Raw genomic sequence first — 17298 nt, forward strand, 5'->3', positions numbered from 1 at the left:
AATACAGAGTCATAAAATATTTGTTACGTCAAGGGGCATTTATTTTGAAAGGAAACTGATGCGTCATCAAGCATCGACTTTGCTTCCTCCCGGTGTCGGAGTTGTATTTATATTTTGAGATGTGTCATTGTATAATATATTTATAATTTGAGCTTTTACAATCAGCCATTACCACATTAGTATAAGCACGAGGGTTCTCACCCATGAGCTCTGAATATTACATGCCCAGAACAGAAGAGATAAAACATGAACAAAAGCAAAAGGGAGTTATGACACCTCCGTAGGAAACCTTTTTCAGAAGTATTTAAATTCACTCTTGCTCTTTCTTTTTGAGTAACTTGATTAGACATACAGCACGGTTGTTATGTATATTGATCTATCCTTTCTGGGGCTTTCAAGTAGAAGTAACAGCCCATGTTCTTGTTACTAGCTACATGGTCAATGTTCAACAGTCTCCTGAGAAACGAAAGAATACCCTCGCTGTGTATACGTATCATGAAGTGCTGTTCACATGCCACGGTGTAGTTCCTGCTGTCTGTGAGCATGTTAGGCCGATAAAGGAATTGGAATGGGGGGGTTCGACCCAGCTGAGTTGATTGCGGGTCTCTGTGGTACAGACGCCGGGGACCCGTTCCCCGTTTGGCAGAACGGAACCATCGTGCCCTGCTTCAACCAGCTGGTTTTGGGTGTCTTGCCCCACAGTGGCCTAGCGGTCTGCAGCGCCTTCTACCTGAGCATCCCACGGTAAGAAGGAACACTAGAAGAACCAATTCCAGGGTGTGGAGCTCTATAATGTCTAATTTTGTAATCATAAATTATATTCTAGAGATTTTGCATGGTTTTGATAATTAAGATGTTGGATAATAGACCGATATTCTGACCCACAATTTGTCGTCTTGTCTGCGGCCACCCAAGACAAGTAAAACATATTTATGGTTCTGTAAAACCAGTGGTATAAAATTCTAGATGTGATAACGGTGACATTAACAATGATATTCAGCAAAACTATACACCTATATATATATGGCAAAAATATGGACGGAAGAGCTTCTATAGTTGAAGGTAGCCACCCCAGCTCCTCTGTGTGTACTAATTGGTCCTGGTTCCTGATTCGTGGATCCCTCCCAGACGCAGACCCATCCTTCAGTATGGCTGGACCCTCAGGCTTGTCTCGACTCTGCTGTTGGTCCTCCTCTTCACTGTGGACCTGGTGCTGGCGGGCCTCCAACGCCAGGTCCACCTGTCCCTGGACTGCCTGGCCGACGGCTGTGCCCTCCTGGCCTGGCTTCTCCACCTCGCTGCCTCCCTGGCTCTCCAGGTGTCCGCGGCGTGGAGCCACAGACGGGGCCCCACGCTGCTGGTTCTGCTGGTTCTCCTCTCTGTTCCGAACCTGGTGTTCACCCTGGTGGCGGGCGCCAGCACCGCTCTGGACCCTACCCGGTCGCTCAGACTGACCCGCTTCATTCTGGCCGCGGCCCGGACGCTCCCTCTGGCTGCGTACCTCCTAGCGTGGGCCTTCCCGTGCGTCTACAGCGGCGCCGCTTATGAGTTACAGATCGACAGCGGCGTCGATGACGGTGGCGCGCTGGAGAGCGCCCCCCCCGATACGGGCGCCATGGTGGCGGAGGACGGCAGCGGCTGCTCCTCCCGCCTGTTCTATCGCTGGCTGGACCCGCTGCTGGAGCGCGGCCGCCGCGGGCAGCTGGACGGGCTGGGCCACGTCTACCACCTGCCCCGGGCGCTCCGCACCGGCGTGGTCACGCGGCACTTCTCCAGGTGCTGGCAGGCCAGCCGGCGGGGGGCGTCAGCCGGGGTGAGAGGGGGAGGGGCACGAGGAGGGGAGTGGCCCCGACCCGTCAGCCGGCGCCTCCCGGCCGGCAGCCGGACCCCCCCTCAGGAGGAGGCGCTGCCGGAGCTGGGCGGGGACGTGCGTCTCTTGGGGGTGCTGCACCGGGCCTTCGGGTGGTGGTACTACGCCCTGGGCGCGCTGAAGCTGGTGGGGAACCTGCTGGGCTTCGCCGGCCCCCTGCTTCTCGGCCAGCTGGTGGGCTTCATGGAGGACCCGGACGCCCCGCCGAGTCGGGGGGCTCTGGTCACCCTGGGGCTCTTCTCCAGCTCGCTGCTCTCTGCCTTCCTCAGGAACCTCTACGGCTTTCACGTGTCCAAGGTGGCGTTGTCGGCGCGCGCGGCCGTCGTCACGGCGATCTACGGCAAGGCGCTGCGGGTGGGCAGGGTAGGGCTGGCGCGCTTCTCCCTCGGCGAGGTGGTCAACCTGATGAGCACCGACACAGACCGCGTGGTCAACTTCTGCAATAGCTTCCACGAGCTGTGGAGTCTGCCCGTGCAGTTCTCCATCGCCCTCTACCTGCTGCACCTGCAGGTGGGCATTGCCTTCCTGGGGGGGCTGGGCGTGGCCCTGCTCCTCGTCCCCCTAAACAAGCTGCTGGCCTCCCGTATCCTGGACAACAACAAGCACATGCTCCGGTACAAGGACAGCCGTGTCAAGGTGAGCTCCCTCTACACCGCCGGGCAGGTTGCAGTTTACTAACGCACGCAGAGGAAGAGCACTTGTTCTCTGTCTCACCAGAGAGGGCTGTCCTCTCTGCATGCAGTGTCTTCATTGCTTTAGAGCAGTGGTTCCCAACCCCTCATTTTAACTTGTTAAAGATTTTGTAGAGACACTTTGTCATATATGATTCTATAGCGTAAAGGTCAGGCATCTCCCTGGACCCAACCTGCGGATCAGGTCACCCTATCCCGAGGGTGGGGTACTGATGTGCTGTGTTTGTGGTGGTCCTCCTGAGACTGTATGTGTCCTCCGCCCCCAGCTGGTCACCGAGTTGCTGTTCGGTATCCGCGTCATCAAGTTCTACACCTGGGAGCCCCACTTTGCCCACAAGATCTCAGACTGCCGCCAACGCGAGCTGTCTCACCTGAAGACCATCAAGTACCTGGACGCGGTGTGTGTGTACACCTGGGCCGCGCTGCCTGTGGTCGTCTCCATCCTCACCTTCCTCACCTACGTGCTGCTGGGACACCAGCTCACCGCCACCAAGGTACTCCGTCGGCAGGCCAAAATTGTTCCTGAGTGGAATTAGTGCCAATAGAGAAAAAATAAAACTATCTATATATATGTGCTTAGTGTGCTGTAACCACGGTAATGCATGATACACATTGAGCTGTAACCGTTTGGATGAATTATGATGTCTGTGATGTAACCATGGTGATAATTGATGCTGGTTGAGCTGTAACCTGGGTGACACTGTTTGTGATGTAACCATGGTGATGCTGTTTGGGATCTTACCTTGGTGATACTTGATGGTTGTGTTGTAACAATGGTGATACGTGATGGTTGTGCTGTTACCATGGTTATGCGTGATACTGGTCGGGCTCTAACCATGGTGATGCCGGTTTTACCGTAACTATGGCTATGCTGACCCCTGCAGGTGTTCACCACGCTGGCCCTGGTGGGCATGCTCATCCTGCCTCTGAACTGCTTCCCCTGGGTGCTCAATGGGGTGCTGGAGGCCTACGTCTCCCTGGAGAGGATCCAGCGCTTCCTTCAGCTGCCCAACCAGGACCTGCAGGCCTACTATAGCCTGGGTAGGCTCAATACTTGTATGTATTTGTTACATGCACATACAGTAGGGCTGGGCGAATAATCAAATTTCGATCCCGATTTGGATTTTAGCGTCAGAAGATCACCAAACAAATATAATCGAGTTTTCAATTTTTTTTTTATTATTATTATTTTTTATTTAATGTTTTATAGAAAGTGCAGAACAGCTGGATACATATCTCTACATTATTTTAGATTTAAAGATTTTTCTTTTTGACCATTTTGTGTATTTTTTTAAGTTGAAATGTAATAGTTCTCAGTTAAAAATGTTCTTTGGGAGAGACATGCTGAATAAATACATCATGTTTTCAAACTCAAAAATAATCGTTTGGATAATCGTTATCTCAATATTGACCAAAATAATCGTCATTATGATTTTGCCCATAATCGAGCAGCCCTAACATACAGGATAGTAAAGTGAAATGAAAGTGGTAATGCTTTACTGGATTCTTCAGAAACAACAGTGTGTATGTCTTAACCCTTCCCCTGTAAAATGTAAAAAAGGTTTCACCTGTTTTAACCCTTCAAATGCAGATGTTAAAGGTCCCATGACATGCTATTTTATGTATTCTTTAATATAGATATTAGTGGGCAACTAACACAGTATTCAAAGACGTTCCCTAAATTCAGCCGTGGTGCAGAGTTACAGCCACTCCGAGCCAGTCGCACATTGAGCTTCCCCCAAATGCGCTGTTTCGGTGGGCGTGTCAAGGAGGAGGGTGGGGGTGTGGCCCTGAGCAGCTTGCAGCCACCATGCGCTCTGTTTACAGTGGATGTATCGCAATGGCGAGGCGCACACAGCCTTTAGCCGTGTTCTGTAAATATTCTAGAACACACGGGAGTCCTGGAGCTCTATATCTAAATATTATCATATAGCCTACACAGATATCTATATCATATAATATATATTATCACGGCAAAAAGCTGTGTGAGCCGATATTATGAATCTCAAACGACCGCGTTGGGTTCTCCGACGTTCCTGGTTCTTCAACGTCCACATCAATGTGAATACACACACTGTAACGCAAGTGTTTCTTGTCGGTTCTTTGACGTGTCTTGTATTTCCACAACGAGACTGTCGTGGGGGTTATCTGAGCCATGGTTGAGAAGGAATTGGGGGAAAGGAACTTTGTTGTACACTTTGTTATTTGGATAACCGTTCTGCTGTTGGTGTGATGGCGCATAACACGTCGGACTCTCGTATCTGGTATTTCTACAACGAGACTCGTATTGGGGGTTATCTCAGCCAAGGTTGAGAATGAATTGGGGGGGAAGGAACTTTGGCTTTGACTCCCTCAAGAACATGAACCACGACATGGAGGAGAAAGGGATTGTTGGCGGCGAATGTCTCCCGCTTGAGCTCCGCTGAGGGACCACCGCCGGAGGCGGAGGTGCATAAGCGCTGCCCGGCAAAGATCCCTTTCTCCTCCTTGTCGTGGTTCATGTTCTTGAGGGAGTCAAAGCCAAAGTTCCTTCCCCCCAATTCATTCTCAACCTTGGCTGAGATAACCCCCAATACGAGTCTCGTTGTAGAAATACCAGAGACGAGAGTCCGACGTGTTATGCGCCATCACACCAACAGCAGAACGGTTATCCAAATAACAAGGAAGTGTACAACACTTGCGTTACAGTCCTGGAGCTCTATATCTAATAATCAATAATAATTATCATATAATACATAGATATCTATATCATATAACATATTGTGCGCGCCTCCAGACGATATTATGAATCACAAACGACTTTGTCGGGTTCTGCGACGTCTCTGGTTCTTCCACTTTCACATCAACCTGAAGTCGACTGAACCGCGCGCTGCCTGCGGCCGGCTGCCCGCTGCCGGGCGATGGTGCCTCGCGGCAACCGGCGGCATGTCGCAGTTCATGTACTTCAGCGAGTCAAACCAAAGTTCCTTTCCCCCAATTCCTTCTCAACCATGGCTTAGATAACCCCCACGACAGTCTCGTTGTGGAAATACAAGACACGTCAAAGAACCGACAAGAAACACTTGCGTTACAGTGTGTGTATTCACACACACACATGTGGCGCTCGCACGGTCGAGTCTCATTGGCGGGCCAACGTCTCTGGGCGGGCCAGGCAGAGTAAGGGGAGGAGCTGAGATTCCTGATGACGTCATGAGCACAGACATTCCAAATCAGCACGCTTGAGCCTCCGTTTTTTCAAAGGCGAGCAGAACAGCTAGTGCTAGTTTTACACCAAACGCAAGTTTTAGCCACTGGGGGACCATAGGCAGGCTAGGGGAACTCATATTTACGTTAGAAAACCTCCCAAAGTGAGATTTTCATGTCATGGGACCTTTAAAGTTCAACTGTGTGTGTGTGTGTGTGTGTGTGTGTGTGTGTGCGTGTGTGTGTCTCTGTCTCTGTCTCTTCAGCAGCCCCAGAGGACCAGCAGACGTCAGTTCTGCTGAGCGAGGGGTCCTTTTCCTGGCTGGGGCCTGGGGGGTCCGATCCTCCTGGGCCTAGAAGAGATGAGGGCTATGGAGAGGGCAGCGGGAGCCTTCTGCTGCATGCCTTGGACCTCAGCATACCTAAGGTACACACACACACACACACACACACACACACACACACACACACACACACACACACACACACACACACACAGTGATCTCAGTGTTGTGGTGTGTTGCAGGGCTCTCTGGTTGTGGTCGTGGGGAGAGTGGGCTGTGGGAAGAGTTCCTTACTGGCAGCCATTACTGGAGAACTGACCAGGTAGGCTGCAGTACATCACACTGACAACACCATGACAACACAGTGATGACGCCACCATGACAACACCATGACAACACAGTGATGACGCCACCATGACAACGCCATGACAACAAAGTGATGACACCACCATGACAACACCATGACAACACAGTGATGACGCTACCATGACAACACCATGACAACACAGTGATGACGCCACCATGACAACACAGTGATGACGCCACCATGACAACACAGTGATGTATGGTGCTCCTGTCCTCTAGAAAACCTATAGTGTTATCGTCTAATATAATAATAATATTCAAAATATTGATGCTTTTCGTAGTAGACCTATAGGTTAGGTTCACTTCTTAATGTCCAGTTGTTCTTCAATCTTTGTAGGTAATATTGTGGGAGCATAGTAGCTTTCATGGTGGTGAACATTGTGCTTTGGGTCCAGAACATGCTTGCGGTTGGAGCTGTTGTCATGCGGACCACTGACCTCTAGCTCTACCCCCCCAGGCTGAGTGGGGCGGTCCACGTGGTGGGCCGGGAGGGCGGCTTCGGTCTGGCTACCCAGGAGCCCTGGATCCAGCATGCTACGGTGCGCGACAACATCCTGTTTGGCAGGAAGTACGACTCTGTATTCTACCAGGCGGTCGTGGAGGCCTGCGCACTCTCCGATGACCTCAACGTAAGACGCCCTCCGTCTCATAATTGTTTCATGTTCTTTGCATGTTCGTGTCATGTCGGTCTGGCGTTAGTCTTATGTTGTCTGCTCTATCCCCACTTATCTCTGCAAACGCTAACGTCTAACGCACGGTTCACAATAAACAAAAGCAGGGGGAGAAGGGAAACTGTGGCAAAATATATAATCAAATATAATAATAAGTATATATGATATCAAAGGATCTAGTAATCCTCCAAACTCTCCATAAAACATGTTAACGGGTTTACCCTCGGCAGACCAAAAGGTGAGAGAGAGCTAGCCCAACAAAACTGGCTTTTACATGTGTCGCAGGCCTCACCTGGCTGAGAACTGATGAGGTGATTGGTGGAATCGGATGAGCTGGTTGGTAGAGGCGGGATGATGATGAAAATGGTTGCAGGTGCCGGTCAGTTGACCGGCACCTGCACATGACACTAGAGGGAAAACAAGACGGCAACATACAGGCAGTGGCTGTTACAGTTGTCTTGTCATGGCAGGTGCTGCCCCAGGGAGACCGGACGGAGGTGGGCGAGAACGGAGTGACCCTCAGCGGGGGTCAGAAAGCACGCCTGGCGCTGGCCAGAGCCGTCTACATGGTCAGTACCGCCCCACCAGCCGATAGACCTACAGTCTTTCAACACAGGGGAAGATAGTGTGGTCCCTCAACCAAAAAGTTCTGTGTTCGATTCCCAGTGTCCAAACTGTACCTTAAAGAAATAAGAGCCTCTGCAAGAGCATGAGTCAATCAATATACCTGAGATCACTGCAAAAGCGTGGGTCAATGTATCTTGAGTTCACTGTAACAGCATATGAATCATTGTATCTGAGTTCCCTGTAAGAGCCTATAAATCCATGTGTCCAAAGTGACAAGTGTATAGTCTGTAAAGACTGCAGAGTAGCTTTAGGAATCGTAAGAACAAGGATAGTAACCGAAAAAATATGGATTATTTGTGGTACTGCCAACAGTTACAGTAGATTAATCACATGTCAGTACTTTCTGAATCCCACAACAATGGTCCATCTCAGCAAGGTGTGTTCAGGCTGTGAGATTATCACAGATCAGTGCAACTGCTAGTCATCTTGTGAGATGTTCCAGAAGGGGAGGGTCTCCAGAAGTCTGACTCAGTAGCACTTCTACTGCTCAATGCGTCCTTTTAAATGCTTCGTCCCATGGTCTACCTTGTCCAATCAGGAGAAGGACATCTACCTGCTGGATGACCCGCTGGCCGCCGTGGACGCCCAGGTGGCTCAGCACCTGATGCAGAAATGCATCATGGGAATCCTGCGGGGAAAGACCAGAATCCTTTGCACTCACCGCATAGAGTTTGTGGAGCGGGCGGACCTGGTGGTCCTCATGGACAACGGGACCATCGTCAAGACAGGTAGACATGATGTTGTGCTGCACCTGTCTCACTTCACTGGCTGCTGAAGACAGACAGGGAAATATGTGGTTATACTGCACCTCTATGAGTTCACTGTGTTGTGCTGAACACAATCATAGCGAGGTTAGTAGTAGATAGAATATAAGGTCTCAGAATCCATCCTTAAAGCTAGGGTAGGCAATTTGGAGAAACCAGCCACGTAACATAGATTTTGAAAGTATCCAACTGAAAATATCCCAACCGTCTGTTGCTAGTGATGGACGTCCCTCTTGGCCTCCCACCAAAGCCACACCCTAAAAACAGCATTTTTTCTGCCTAGCCTTGTGGAAGCCTTGTGTAATCATTGGACAGTATTTTGAACAGGCCTGTGACAGCCACAGATACCTTTTGGGTCTGAGCTTTCGATTGAATGATCATTTCTTTTGGGATGTAAAGAGAATTTCAACAAATATGAAAAAATAAAAAATGCTTCTTAAATAAATTGCTTACCCTAGCTTTAACCACCTGGTGATGTCATCACAGGTACGCCATCAGAAATCCTGCCCCTGGTGGAGGCGGGTCCAAAACAGCACAGGAATGACCGCAACGCTGAGCAGAAAGGTAACCTTCAAAACCTTTGCCTCCATCACTAGCAACAGAATCTTTATCACAACTATCATCACCATCACTAGCACCAGCACCTTTATCACCACTATCATCACCATCACTAGCACCAGCATCTTTATCACCACTATCATCACCATCACTAGCACCAGCATCTATATCACCGCTATCATCACCATCACTAGCACCAGCATCTATATCACCGCTATCATCACCATCACTAGCACCAGCATCTATATCACCGCTATCATCACCATCACTAGCACCAGCATCTATATCACCACTATCATCACCATCACTAGCACCAGCATCTATATCACCGCTATCATCACCATCACTAGCACCAGCATCTATATCACCACTATCATCACCATCACTAGCACCAGCATCTATATCACCGCTATCATCACCATCACTAGCACCAGCATCTATATCACCGCTATCATCACCATCACTAGCACCAGCCTCTTTATCACCACTATCATCACCATCACTAGCACCAGCCTCTTTATCACCACTATCATCACCATCACTAGCACCAGCCTCTTTATCACCACTATCATCACCATCACTAGCACCAGCATCTATATCACCACTATCATCACCATCACTAGCACCAGCATCTTTATCACCACTATCATCACCATCACTAGCACCAGCACCTTTATCACCACTATCATCACCATCACTAGCACCAGCATCTTTATCACCACTCATCACTTTTACATTAGATCCTTCCACACTTTTACATTAGAGTCAACACAATCAACGTATTGATTGTAGAGACAGGGCAGTGCCCTGTCTCTACAATCAATACCTAATTAATAACCATAACAGAACAGATTACTAAGAGCCTCACACTGTCTGGTCTGTCCTCTGCTGGGTGGGGCTGCCAGGTGGTGCTGAGGTGGAGCTGGCGGAGGGGGTTTCCAGTTTGGAGGTGGAGGAGAAGTTGGTGATGGTGGAGGAGGACGAAGACCGGACGGGGGAGGAGCATAAGGAGGCGGGGGGGCTGGCGTGGGCGGTGTACCGGGCGTACTGGCGGGCGGTGGGAGGAGCCCTGGCCGCAACCATCCTGCTGTCCCTCCTCCTCATGCAAGGCACGGACCACACCTGTCCACTCCATCCTTAAAAATATAAAGAAGAGGGCAAAGCATGCAAATTAACTTCTCAGTTTGGAGCTACGGGATGGAGGTCCTGCAGGAATCACAGCTGTGCTGTCGTTAGAAAGGAGTCCAACCTTAAAGGATCAGTTGACTCAGTTGAACAGACTGCTGTTCTTTCAAACGTGTTTCTCTAATCCTAAAACATTAAAACAATTGCATCTGGATTGGTTGTATGATACAAAGCCAGAACTTCCATTTTTTTTATCCAAACTGAGATTTGACCTACACACTTTTGAAGTGAACTGCAGTCAATGTGATAAATCTTGATTGTTTGTTGGACATGCAATGTTGGTATGAGGTGTACTATTGACGTGTTAACCTTTTAAGTTTAGTATTTTTTTTTAACAACTGGCCATATTTGGATAGTGAGTGAGTACCAAACAGCAGTTGCATTCCCCTCTCCCTCAGCCTCGAAGAACGTGTCTGACTGGTGGCTGTCGCACTGGATATCAGAGCTGAGGAACAACGGCTCCACATGGAGCAATGGTTCCGACACAGAGGCCTTCACCTCACCCCACCTGCTGCTCTTCTCTCCTGGGGGACTGACGTAGGTTACCTGGAGTTTGTTCGCGGATCAGTACCGTAGAGTTGACACTGGAAGACGTAGTGACTGGAGTTACAGTCGATGGCTGGTGATTACTGGTCCAATAGGAACACTTGTAGATCATGGAAGTGCTTTTTTTTTTTATCACAGTTAGGTATTTTATTAAGAGGAAAGAAAAAGTTCATGGGAGCGTCAAGCATCTACTGAATTATTGTCGTTTATTATCAGACCACACCCCTACAATCGATTTCTGATAATCATGATAAGACTCGAGTTAACCAGCAGACTTTAAGATTCCTTCTGATATTTAACATGTTCCCGACCAGATATTTGGTAGGTGTGTGCTGGACCCATCCCTCTGTGATATGTTGTGGTCCTTCAACGTCCTTGGGTCCTGTTCACGCCTTCTGCTCATGTTAATGTTCTGATACCGTCCGGACCTCCTCCAGGGCCCCGCTGTGTTCCCCGACAGCCTCCCCCTTCTCCAACATCAGCTCGGACGTGAAGTTCTACCTGACGGTGTACGCCTCCATCGCCTCCGCCAACACCCTCTTCACGGCCGCACGGGCCTTCCTCTTCGCCTTCGGCGCCATCCGCGCCGCCACCGTCGTCCACGACCGCCTGCTGGGCCGCGTCCTCCAGGTGAGGAGGTCCTCGCTGTCGTAGGTCCTCTGGGGAGCGGTTGGTGTTCGGCCCAAGAGCTAAGCCAGCTGTCTGGGTACGGCCTGTAGAGTGTGTGTGTGTGTGTGTGTGTGTGTGTGTGTGTGTGTGTGTGTGTGTGTGTGTGTGTGTGTGTGTGTGTGTGTGTGTGTGTGTGTGTGTGTGTGTGTGTGTGTGTGTGTGTGTGTTGTTGTTCTAGACAAAAACTGACTCTTTAGGTTTGCCGGTTTGAAACCCACAGAGTACCCACTGCCCTCGCTTCACCACGAGCAGGGCACCACAAAGGTCCATTCCCAGCTGTTGCACCATCCCATCAACCTGCGTCTCGTCTCCGTCTCCTCCCAGGCCACCATGGGTTTCTTTGACGCCACCCCGACGGGGTGCGTCCTCAACCGCTTCTCCTCGGACGTGTCGGGCGTGGACGACGGCCTGCCCTTCGTGCTCAACATCCTGCTGGCCAACGTGTTCAGCCTGGCGGGCACCCTGGCCGTCATGGCCTGGAGCCTCCCCTGGGTGCTGGCCGCCCTGCTGCCCCTGGCCCTCCTCTACCACCGCACCCAGCGCTTCTACCGCCACTCGTCCCGCGAGCTCAAGCGCCTCAGCAGCGTCACGCTGTCGCCCCTCTACTCGCACTTCTCCGAGACGCTGAGCGGCCTGGCCACCATCCGGGCTAGCCACGCCTCCGCCAGGTGAGGCCACACCCTCTCCTCCTGGTAGGCCACGCCTCTGCCAGGTGCGGCCACACCCTCTCCTCCTGGTAGGCCACGCCTCTGCCAGGTGCGGCCACACCCTCTTCTCCTGATAGGCTACGCCTCTGCCAGGTGAGGCCACACCCTTTCCTGCTGGTAGGCCACGCCTCTGCCAGGTGAGGCCACACCCTCTCCTGCTGGTAGGCCACGCCTCTGCCAGGTGAGGCAACACCCTCTCCTCCTGGTAGGCCACGCCTCTGCCGGGTATGCGCCGGTATTATTAGAGAAGTTGCTATTATTATGCCCAGTAGGAAGATTCGGGTGCCACAGCAGTCCTGGACTGTAGAAGATTACGATTTCAAAAATCATACAAAAATACAAGTCACACAATAAGACAAATTACGCAATTTCTACTACATAAATAGGTTGTAGACCTATGCAAAAAAAGATGTAAAATAGACCGTGAACCCAGAGGGAAGACACCTGAAGAAGGATGACAGAGGAGGGACCCTCCTACCAGGGATCCACTAGAGCTGCTATTGGTCCAGGGATTCCTTGTCCGTCCACCTCTGGAGGCATCTGATTGGCTGATCTCATGCACGTGTTTTGGACCACAGGTTTGAGGAGGAGAGCGTGAGGCGCCTGGACAACAACCAGCGCTGCTTGTTCCTAAGCAACGCCGCCATGCAGTGGTTGGACATCCGCCTGCAGTTGGTCGGGGTCGCCCTGGTTACCGGCATCAGCACCATCGCTGTCCTCCAGCACCGCTACGGCTCTGTAGACCCAGGTGAGCACACGGTCGTCATGGTTTCTGCAGGGGTTGTTGGTTCTATACTCGCCTTCCCCTGAGCCAAGCTCCTTAAAGACCTGCATCTGAAGCCTGTGAAATGCTTTAGGTAAAAGGGCCTTTTGAATAACTGTGTGTGCGTGTGTGTGTGTGTGTGTGTGTGTGTGTGTGTGTGTGTGTGCCAGGTCTGGTGGGACTCTCTCTCTCCTACTCCCTCTCCATCACCGGCCTGCTGTCTGGGCTGATCTTCAGCTTCACCCAGACAGAGATGCAGATGGTGAGCGTGGAGCGGACGGAGGAGTACTCCACCTGCCTGCCCACCGAACCCCAGGACCACAACCCACAGGTCCAACACCCTCCCCACCACAACCAACATTACCACCATGACCATGACCACCATCACCATAGCCACACCATAGCCACAATCAACACCAACTCAATCACCCCAACCACAATCACGAAACATCACCACCACTAACACTGCCACCACCATCACCACCACTATCACATCCACCAGCGCAAAACACCACCACCACCACCACAATCACCAAAACATCACCACCGCCACCACCGTCACCACCACCACATATCACACTTTGTTGGTTGGTGTATTGTAGTGTGAAAAAGGCCCCCTAGGAACCAGAAACCTCCTCACAGTGCGTGTCCTGGTCCAGGTCCCGGCGTCGTGGCCGGAGCGTGGCCAGCTGGAGTTCAACGGGGCGGTGTTGTGCTACGGGGAGGGTCTGACCAACGCCCTGGACGGGGTCACACTGCGGGTGCACCCTGGGGAGAAGGTGGGCGTTGTGGGGCGCACCGGCTCAGGCAAGTCCAGCCTGTTCCTGGCCGTGTTCCGCCTGGTGGAGCTGAACCAGGGGGCCATCCTGCTGGACGGCCTGGACATCAGCACCCTGGGCCTGGCCCAACTCAGGTAGCTGATGGGGTCTGCTGCTGGGGGGCAGTGAGGGGACAGGTTAGGCTATGCAAGGCTAGGCTATGATAATCTACGATAGGGTAGGTAGGTACTAATAGGCTATATATTGCTAGGATGGGATAGTTTATGCTAGGCAAGCATAGGTAAGGCTATGCTACACTAGGCTTTGTAAGACTTTGATTGGCTACAATAAGGTAGGATTGGAGGAGTATGCTTAGTAAAAGGCTACATTATGCTACGATGTGCTATTGTATGCTAGGTAAGTATTGTTTAGGCTATTTTCACGGCCCGGTATGGGGGGGGGGGGGATGCAGGCGCCCCGACCAACCAGTAGGGGTTGCTAATGCCTCGACCAGGAAACAAACCATTATATGCCTGCCTCACCTAATCTAATGAACACAGACATGGTCGGACCATTATTAAGAATAAAAAAACACTTTTATTAATAGACAGTAACAGTCCAACATTATAACAACACGACTGTGAAATACTTTGTGAACATCAAGCCAATAAAAACAAAGCTTTTTTTTCATTGTCTTTTAACAGTATGCAATAAGCATATCATTATTTATTTATTTATATATATATATATATATATATATATATATATATATATATATATATATATATATATATATATACTCTTTTTTTTTTGAAGTAGGCTTTATTTCTGAATCTCGGCGGCCTTGTAGCGGTCCGCGGGCCGGTGGTTGAGAACCCCTGGACTAGAGTACAATATGCTAGACTTCTGCAGGCTTTGCTATTGTAGGTTATGGCTACAGTCAATTATGCTAGGCTAGGACAGGCTATGCTAGACTGCCCTCGGATAGGCTTAACGCTGTGCTTGCTGGCTGGCAGGTCCAGGCTGGCCATCATACCCCAGGACCCCTTCCTGTTCAGCGGGAGTGTGAGGGAGAACCTGGACCCCTGCGGACGCCATCCTGACCAAAGGCTGCTGGCCGCCGTGCAGGACTGTCACCTGGAGCAGCTGGTGTCCAGGATGGGTGAGGGGGCACCCCTTCAGACAGCACCACAGAACGACCCCACAGATAGAAGGATAGTGTTGTGGTGGTATACTAGTGTTTATTAGTGTTATTGTCATGAGGGCGGACTAGGGGATTGGACTCCCAGCTCTGAGGACATGAGTTCAGACCCACATTAACGCTGGTTATTGTTTACCGTCCGATAAGCACATGAGACGACGTCTACAAGTGGATGGTTTCATAAGTAGCCCGCTTACACTCTTATACACATGCATAAATAGTGTGTGTGTGTGTGTATATACGTGTGTGTTCCAGGTGGTCTGGATGCAGAGGTGGGGGACCAGGGCAGTCGTCTGTCCCTGGGCCAAAGGCAGCTGCTCTGTCTGGCCAGAGCTCTGCTGACCGAGGCCAACGTAAGACCTGACCTCATGGTGTCCCCACACAGCTCCATACCAAAGACATGAACCAGGTGTAGCCTGGCCCATGTTCCTCTGCGTTCTCCCATGTTCCTCTGCGTTCTCCCATGTTCCTCTGTGTTCTCCCATGTTCCTCTGCGTTCTCCCATGTTCCTCTGTGTTCTTCTATGTCCTTCCATGTTCTTCTGTGTCCCCATGTTATTTTGTGTTCTCCCATGTTCTCCTGTGTTCTTGCAGCTCTCTAGCCTTACCTATGCTTGCTTAGCATAAACTAGCCTAAACTAGCACATCCTAGCATTATATGGCCTATTATTACCTTCCCTAGCATAGATTATCATGGCCTAGCCTAGCACAGCTCTTCTTTTCAGCTCTGTGTATTGAGCTGGTTTTGTAGGTTGTTGGTATTGACCTAGTACTGGCATGCAGGTTCTGTGGAAAGACCTGTTGCTGTTTCTGTAGGTTCTGTTTCTGTAGTTTCTGTGTATACACCTGGTTCTTGTTCTATGTACTGACCTGGTGTGTTGTATTGGTTCTGGTTCTGCAGGTTCTATGTACTGAGCTGGTGTGTTGTATTGGTTCTGGTTCTGCAGGTTCTGTGTATAGATGAGGCCACAGCCAGTGTAGACCAGCAGACAGACCGACTGCTGCAGGAGACCATCAGAGACAAGTTCAGAGACAAGACGGTCCTGACCATCGCACACAGGTAGGGCTGTACATGCATGGTTTCTACTGTATACATTATACACCGGTAGGGCTGTACATACATGGCTTCTACTGTATACATCATACACAGGTACAATGTAATAAAAGTAAAATAAAGAGTATACTGCAGTCCTAACCCCTACCTGCTTCTTAAGTACATGTATTCAAACTCACTGTCTAACCCCTACCTGCTCCTTAATGATCTGTGTCTGAAGCCACTGTCTTACCCCTGCATGTTCCATAATGACATGTATCTGACCTCACTGTCTAATCCCAGCTGCTCCTTAATAATCTGTATTTGAACTCAGTGTGTGTCACTTTGGATAAAGTGACTGCTAAACGACTAAATTGTTGTAGACTGTCGGAAGCCTAGAGCCGATAGTTTAGCTGAAAATAATGTGCTTGTGTGCGAGCGAAAACACATGCGCACCTTTGAACTTAAATAAAGGAGCTTCTGACATCTTTAAATAGCCCAACAACATCTTGTCTTGTTCAGGCTCGCGTTAGCTCGGTTGCCCTCAGGCTCAAAATGGCTTTCTGTGTCCTATACCCAGGATCAACACCATCATGGACTCAGACCGCGTGCTGGTGATGCATGCTGGGAAGGTGGTGGAGTTCGACGCCCCGGCTGCCTTGCTCCAGAACGACCAGTCTCTTTTCAGCAGGCTGGTTGGGGGGGCAGACGAGTGAGGAAGAGGAGGCAGGAGTGGTCCTGCCGAAGGACATCGTTATCTGACCAATCACGGCGTCTGTGGTCCAAACTACTTCTGGCAGGCAAGCTAAGCCAACCAATCAGTTTGCAGGTTTGAGTCCTCAGCTGGTTCCAAACAGTCTGAGCAAGAAGCATAATACAGAGCAACATTTGAGAACAATAAGAAATGCAAACATAAATCCACTGTCCTTTTTCACAATGAAAAACCAAGACTGGAGAGAGACTCTGATCCGTTACATCTAACATCTACGCCTGAACACTACCTCAAGAAGATGTGCTGCAGGTCTCCTGGCCGGGAGCATCCACTGCGGTGGCACTGTCTGGTATCGAGGCAACGCCTCAACACTTACTGAACAGGCCAGCTGCTCTAGAGAGAAGGATTGACTGGTGTCTTGCTGTGCTTACCCTCTCCCATAAGAGGGCTGTACAGGCCGACTGTCGGCCGTTCAAACAGTCTGGGCTCTGGGTTTTATGTGTTCAAACGCAACTTCAAATGAACGACTGGTTTTGTCAAATACTGCAGATCTGGAATATAGATAGAGATGTATATCTATAAGATAAAGGGATAGTTGTCCCGGACACAGGGTCTTCTTTATTGGGCACTCAACCTTCCAGACACTACACAACTAGCTTTAACACTATTTTCAACCAACTATTAAAAACAGGTTTGAAATCATACGAAGT

The 17298-nt window shown here is 50.3% G+C and overlaps 1 protein-coding gene across 1 annotated transcript; it reads left to right on the forward strand.

Annotated features, from left to right (window-relative positions):
- Positions 1-93: 93 nt before the first annotated feature.
- abcc10 (ATP-binding cassette, sub-family C (CFTR/MRP), member 10) lies at positions 94-17292 on the forward strand. Its single transcript, XM_060047093.1, has 21 exons — positions 94-744; positions 1129-2506; positions 2829-3056; positions 3447-3603; positions 6012-6172; positions 6272-6351; positions 6853-7024; positions 7537-7635; positions 8232-8421; positions 8944-9021; positions 9921-10124; positions 10599-10737; positions 11184-11376; positions 11740-12083; positions 12701-12870; positions 13056-13216; positions 13545-13798; positions 14660-14805; positions 15100-15197; positions 15791-15903; positions 16457-17292. Exons 1-21 carry the CDS (start codon positions 569-571, stop codon positions 16590-16592), a joined length of 4677 nt encoding a protein of 1558 aa, XP_059903076.1. The 5' UTR covers positions 94-568; the 3' UTR covers positions 16593-17292.
- The last annotated feature ends 6 nt before the right edge of the window (positions 17293-17298 follow it).

This window comes from Gadus macrocephalus, chromosome 3, assembly GCF_031168955.1.
Source record: "Gadus macrocephalus chromosome 3, ASM3116895v1".
Classification (NCBI taxonomy): domain Eukaryota; kingdom Metazoa; phylum Chordata; class Actinopteri; order Gadiformes; family Gadidae; genus Gadus; species Gadus macrocephalus.

Bases quoted from the DNA above. Each gene is read 5' to 3' on its own strand.
- abcc10 (XM_060047093.1), top strand. From the start codon at position 569: ATGGGGGGGTTCGACCCAGCTGAGTTGATTGCGGGTCTCTGTGGTACA. The intron at 6,352-6,852 runs GTAGGCTGCAGT...CTACCCCCCCAG, and splicing joins ATTACTGGAGAACTGACCAG to GCTGAGTGGGGCGGTCCACG. The intron at 9,022-9,920 runs GTAACCTTCAAA...TGGGGCTGCCAG, and splicing joins CCGCAACGCTGAGCAGAAAG to GTGGTGCTGAGGTGGAGCTG.